Genomic DNA, 5,029 nt, shown 5'->3' on the forward strand with positions numbered 1-5,029 from the left:
CACTACTGACACTATTCCTATTATAAAGGAAAAAATATATTCTCTATATATCTCTTACGAAAGTAGGTTTAGAAACACACCTCGTGTTGAACAACCGCAACAACGAGACGACAATCCGCATTCATTCTTGAATGTTTTCAGGTTGTCTAAGAAGAAGAAGAAGAAGACGACGACAACGAGTCAAGCTCAAGAAGAATTTGGGAGTGGAAGTGGATCTTCATCAAGAGGTGGCGGCAGATTCAACGAGTTAATGGCGTACCTGAGTGAAAGCTTAGTTATAGACAGTAGTGAAATGTTTGATTTGGTTGAGTGGTGGAGGGCACGAGCATTAACTTGGCCGATCCTAACACGACTGGCAATGGATATTTTTTCGATCCCGGTCTCCACTATTGCAGCCGAACAAGCATTCAGTACAACCAGCCGAATACTTGAAGAATGGAGAAACGCATTGCAGCAGGATATTGTTAAAGCTTTGGTGTGCATCAAGGATTGGGACTGTTCCGACCAACGCTTACACGATACAATCTCACCGGCAAACCAAGAATGGATCGAAGAATTTAATATATTAACTTTTAATTTTCAAGACGATCATTCTGCTTCAAATTAAATTTTATTATTCTAATTTGTAAATATTTATTTACTTTGTAATTTCTAATTTGTATAGTGTTTATTTTATTGTAATCTTGTATAGATTTTGTAAGTTCGTCAAATTTATAATTCGTCCCACAATGATTGCACTCTTTTTTCTTTACTAAGTTTTTATCCCAATTGGGATTTTCTTTGTAAGGTTTTTAACGAGACAATCATAAATTACAAATTTAAAAATCAATGATTTTCTTTGTAAGGTTTTTAACGAGACAATCATAAATTATAAATTTAAAAATCAATGAAGAAGTAATTTTTTTTATATAGTTCGTGTGTTCATTTTAAATTTCAAATTGTAATATACACATTGTAATTATACAAATACTTATACAACATAAAAATATAATATAAAAAAAATGAAATTCGGGCAGCCGGTCGGGCATCGGGCAGTCTAACCGGGCACGGGCAGGCATCCCCTGCCCGAAACCCGTCAATGGACAATTTTCAGGTCGAGTCGGGTAGCCTAAATTTTTAAACAGTTCAGATTCAATCATCAAGTAAAAATTTAAACTTTTTAGTGATTACAGATAGCCGGTCCAAAATTTCAGCACTGCTAATTACGGCTGGCTAACAAAGGCCCCCATCAAAGTATGAAAGCCACTTAAGTGAGTAAACTGATCACACTTCCTAGCAGTTAGAGTACAAAAACTTCGATCACATTTGTTCACTGTAAGATTCCTCAGACACAAATCTCTCTCCAATTCCCCATACTACCCTCCAAACACAATTCCCAACACACACCCCGAGGTGTCCTCTTTCGTCAATTTGCCAAACCCCCATCCACCCATCACTCACCCCCATCTCTCTCTCTCTCTCTCACTTCTGTCCTAACCCCAAACTAAAACCAGAGAAGAGGGAGAGAGAGAGAACCTTTATTCTCATCATCATCAACAACAAAAACAATGGATAGAAACATCGCAAGCGAAGAGGCGAAGCGGTGGCTTGGCACGGCGGAGAAGCTTCTCGCCGCGCGCGACCTCCTCGGCGCAAAGAGCTTTGCGATCCGCGTCCGCGAGGCGTACCCTCGCCTCCTCGATTCCTCCGCCGCCGACGACGTCGTGGCCGTCGCCGACACTCTTCTCGCCGGCGAACTCCGGATCAACAACCAGCCTGACTGGTACGCCATCCTCCAGCTCCCCCGCTACACCAACAACCTCGAGCTCGTCGCCACTCAGTACCGCCGTCTCGCCCTCCTCCTCAACCCCCACCGCAATCGCCTCCCCCACTCCGACGACGCCTTCCGCCTTATCACCGAGGCCTGGTCCGTCCTCTCCAATCCCTCCAAAAAGGTCTTCTACGACAATGAGCTCAACATGTTCGCCAGGTTCGAATTTGGGGCTGGCTCCACTCAACTGCACGAGCGGCAATTTCTCCAGAGGAATCAGCATTATATTCAGCAGAATCAGAATCTGAATCAGAATCTGAACCAGAACCAGATTCATTTTCCGCCGACACCGACACCGCCGCCACAGCAGCAGCAACAGCAACAGCAACATCAACAGCAACAATTTCCACAACCGCCGCAATTTCAACCGCTGCCACAGCAGCAACAACAAACGGGGAGGAATAGCCCTAGAAGTAAGGAAATTAACGAGGAGAGGCCAAATCTCAATAATGTAGCCGAGTCAACGCGGTCGGCTCGGCCGATTGAGTCAACTCCGCCAAGGCAAACTCCTGAGAAAACCACCCCGCAAACTCGGCCCGCTGAGTCGATTCTGATATCTCGTGCGGCCGATACGTCGACTCGGACGAGTGGGCAGGTTGAGCATGACGGTGAGAGTTTCTGGACCGCTTGTCCGTACTGCTACATTCTCTACGAGTACCCCAAGGTGTACGAAGATTGCGTGCTGCGGTGTCAGAAATGCAAGAGGGCGTTCCATGCGGCGGTGATACCGTCGCCGCCGTTGAGTGGGAAGGAGGAGACTTACTACTTCTGCTGTTGGGGGTTTTTCCCTTTGGGAGGGTTTCCGCGGAATGGTAAGAATTCGGGCGGTTGGACGCCGTTTTCGCCGATGTTCGCTTGCCCGATACAAGACCAGGGGACGAAAGGCGGTGGAGGGAAGGGGAAGAGAAACGACGGCCCAAGTTCTCCCCGGTTTATTTACAGGGACGATGACGTTTTTGTGGAGATTTCGGACGAGAGCGATGAGTCCGATTGCGATTGGCGGATTAGTAGGAGAAGTACCAAGAAGGCGAGAACCTCGAAGGGGAAAAGTTATACGGCAAAAACCACCAAGGCGGCGACGACAACGACGACGGAGAGGGTGACAAGGTCAAGTCAGAGTGGAGGAGGTCATGTTAACAATGCAGGTGGTGGTGATAATTTAGATGGGGCGGCGGCGTCGAAGGGCCCATCGAAAGGGGATATGAGTAGGAAGGCGAAGGCGGTGGCGAGTGGCGGGAAGAAGAAAGGGGCGGCAGAGTGGGGGAAATTGGATTTGAATGTGGAGTTTAGCAATGATGTCGAGGAGCCGGCAGCGGCGGGGCCGGGGATGAATAAGGGAAACGGGGCGGGGAATGGGGAGGAGGATAATATTGAAGGGATTGGGTTTTTTGAGGGTCTTGATGAGTTTCTAAGTAGTTTGCCAATACTAAATGTTGTTGGGGATGACAAAGTTAAGGCTACTTAGTAAAGTAAGACAAGACTCTTTCTCTTGTCATTGATCATGTAGCAGTTGTAATTGGATGTTGTTCCTTTTTTCTCTTTCACTCCTTTTGCATGCACTATAGTACCAGATGTGTGTTGAGCCTCTTTTTGTATTATCACTAATGGCTCTCACTTGGCTACTTAGAATCCGGCAGACATGATAAATGTATTTTGTAGCTTTCTAGAGGACATTTGTTGTACTACGTTAGGTTATGATGTCCTAGAAGGCATGGTCTTTGATTCTTGGAGTCTGGTTATCTAGATCATTATGATGGAACCTTGTCTTCTAAAACTTGAAATTGCTCTTATCTAATAGCTTATTCTCTGGTGGTTTCATCACCATTGTGTTCTGCTGGGTGCTCCATTTGACATGAGACCAGACTTGGTTAAGTTTATGTCTAATGTGCGTGGTAAACAGCTTACTGCAAAGGGTGCCTAATAAGTGACCTTTTGGCAAATGAGACTAAATTTTAGTTTGTAGGGGAAGGGTAGTGTAAGTATGATAGACCTCAGACCCGTGTACAGGTGTATGAACTAGTCATTAGAATTTATATTTATCTAGTTTCCTTTTTTATTTTTTTCCTTTAATCTCTCAATGATTTTAGTCAATTTATGATCTATCATAAGTACTTTGAAAGCACGATTGTGACTAAATGTTAGTTTCTCAGTCTTATTAGGACAGATTTTGTTAAGCCATCCATGGTTATTTGCGTAGTTAGTTGGTGCTTGTTATTGGAATGTGACATGAATCAGTCACCATTGAATTTATTGCCTTAGGTTGTAGGACTTTAGAATTCTTATGCATGATCGTATCTACTGCAAATTTATCAAACTAATCTTCTTCTTGATGCTTTTGCTTTGTTCGCATATGAATTTGTTACTGAATCAATTTCCATTGATTTCTGCTGCAGTAGTATTTCGGTCTATTTTTGTAATTTTTTTCGTTCTGGATCACTGATTCTGGCTCTCTTAATTTCTAAATCCCGTCTCTCTCCTTGATGATTTGGTTATGACCCGTTTTCCATTCCCTTTTTTCCTTTCTTAATTAACTTCTTTCATTCAAGTTTAGGCATGAAATTGGAAAATCTGTCTTATATCCTACTCACTTTGAAAGTGATAAATAAATTGATTCTTGTGTATATGGAGCTCCCATTCACGTTGATTTTATGCGACTCCTTGGTGGAGTCCTCTGCTTTTGAACGTTTAATGTCATTAAACTTGTGGGCATCCCAATTGTAGCAAGCATGTATATTGAGAATAGCATACTAGTTTTGTTTTTATCTTGGCCTGTTGTGTTCTCAGCCCCATGGGTAGTTCAACTAGCATGATTTTAATTTCACACATGACTCATGTAGAGGCAAGTATATTAACCTCCACTGGTAATACAAAAATCATTGTCCACCCTTTGTGGGATATCACCATTTGGCTGTATGAAGTAGAATTCTCATTTGTGCCTTTGGCTGGCTAAATTCATGTAAGATTGTACTTTGCATCCTGAATTTGTTTGAATAATTGAGGTCCATGACACCTGCTAGTAAGTATTATTGATAATGGGACTTTTTTTTTTTCAATTGGTTCTCTTTTTCAAGTATTAACTTGTGTACATTGTCCATGAAAGTGGGACTCTTATCATATTGTATGCAATATGCGTGTGATGATTGACATTGAAGGTGTTTTACCTCATTTGCTTTTGTTTCAAACAAAATCCGTGGTTATTGACTATCCCCAGATTCTACT

At 43.0% G+C, this 5,029-nt stretch overlaps 1 protein-coding gene across 1 annotated transcript; it reads left to right on the forward strand.

Moving 5' to 3' along the window:
- Nucleotides 1–1,456: 1,456 nt before the first annotated feature.
- LOC21394640 lies at nucleotides 1,457–3,805 on the forward strand. Its single transcript, XM_010096504.2, has one exon. It carries the CDS (start codon nucleotides 1,548–1,550, stop codon nucleotides 3,273–3,275), a length of 1,728 nt encoding a protein of 575 aa, XP_010094806.1. The 5' UTR covers nucleotides 1,457–1,547; the 3' UTR covers nucleotides 3,276–3,805.
- The last annotated feature ends 1,224 nt before the right edge of the window (nucleotides 3,806–5,029 follow it).

This window comes from Morus notabilis, unplaced genomic scaffold, assembly GCF_000414095.1.
Source record: "Morus notabilis unplaced genomic scaffold, ASM41409v2 Scaffold651, whole genome shotgun sequence".
Lineage (NCBI taxonomy): Eukaryota > Viridiplantae > Streptophyta > Magnoliopsida > Rosales > Moraceae > Morus > Morus notabilis.

Coding starts and splice junctions, on each gene's coding strand:
- LOC21394640 (XM_010096504.2), top strand. CDS start 1,548: ATGGATAGAAACATCGCAAGCGAAGAGGCGAAGCGGTGGCTTGGCACG.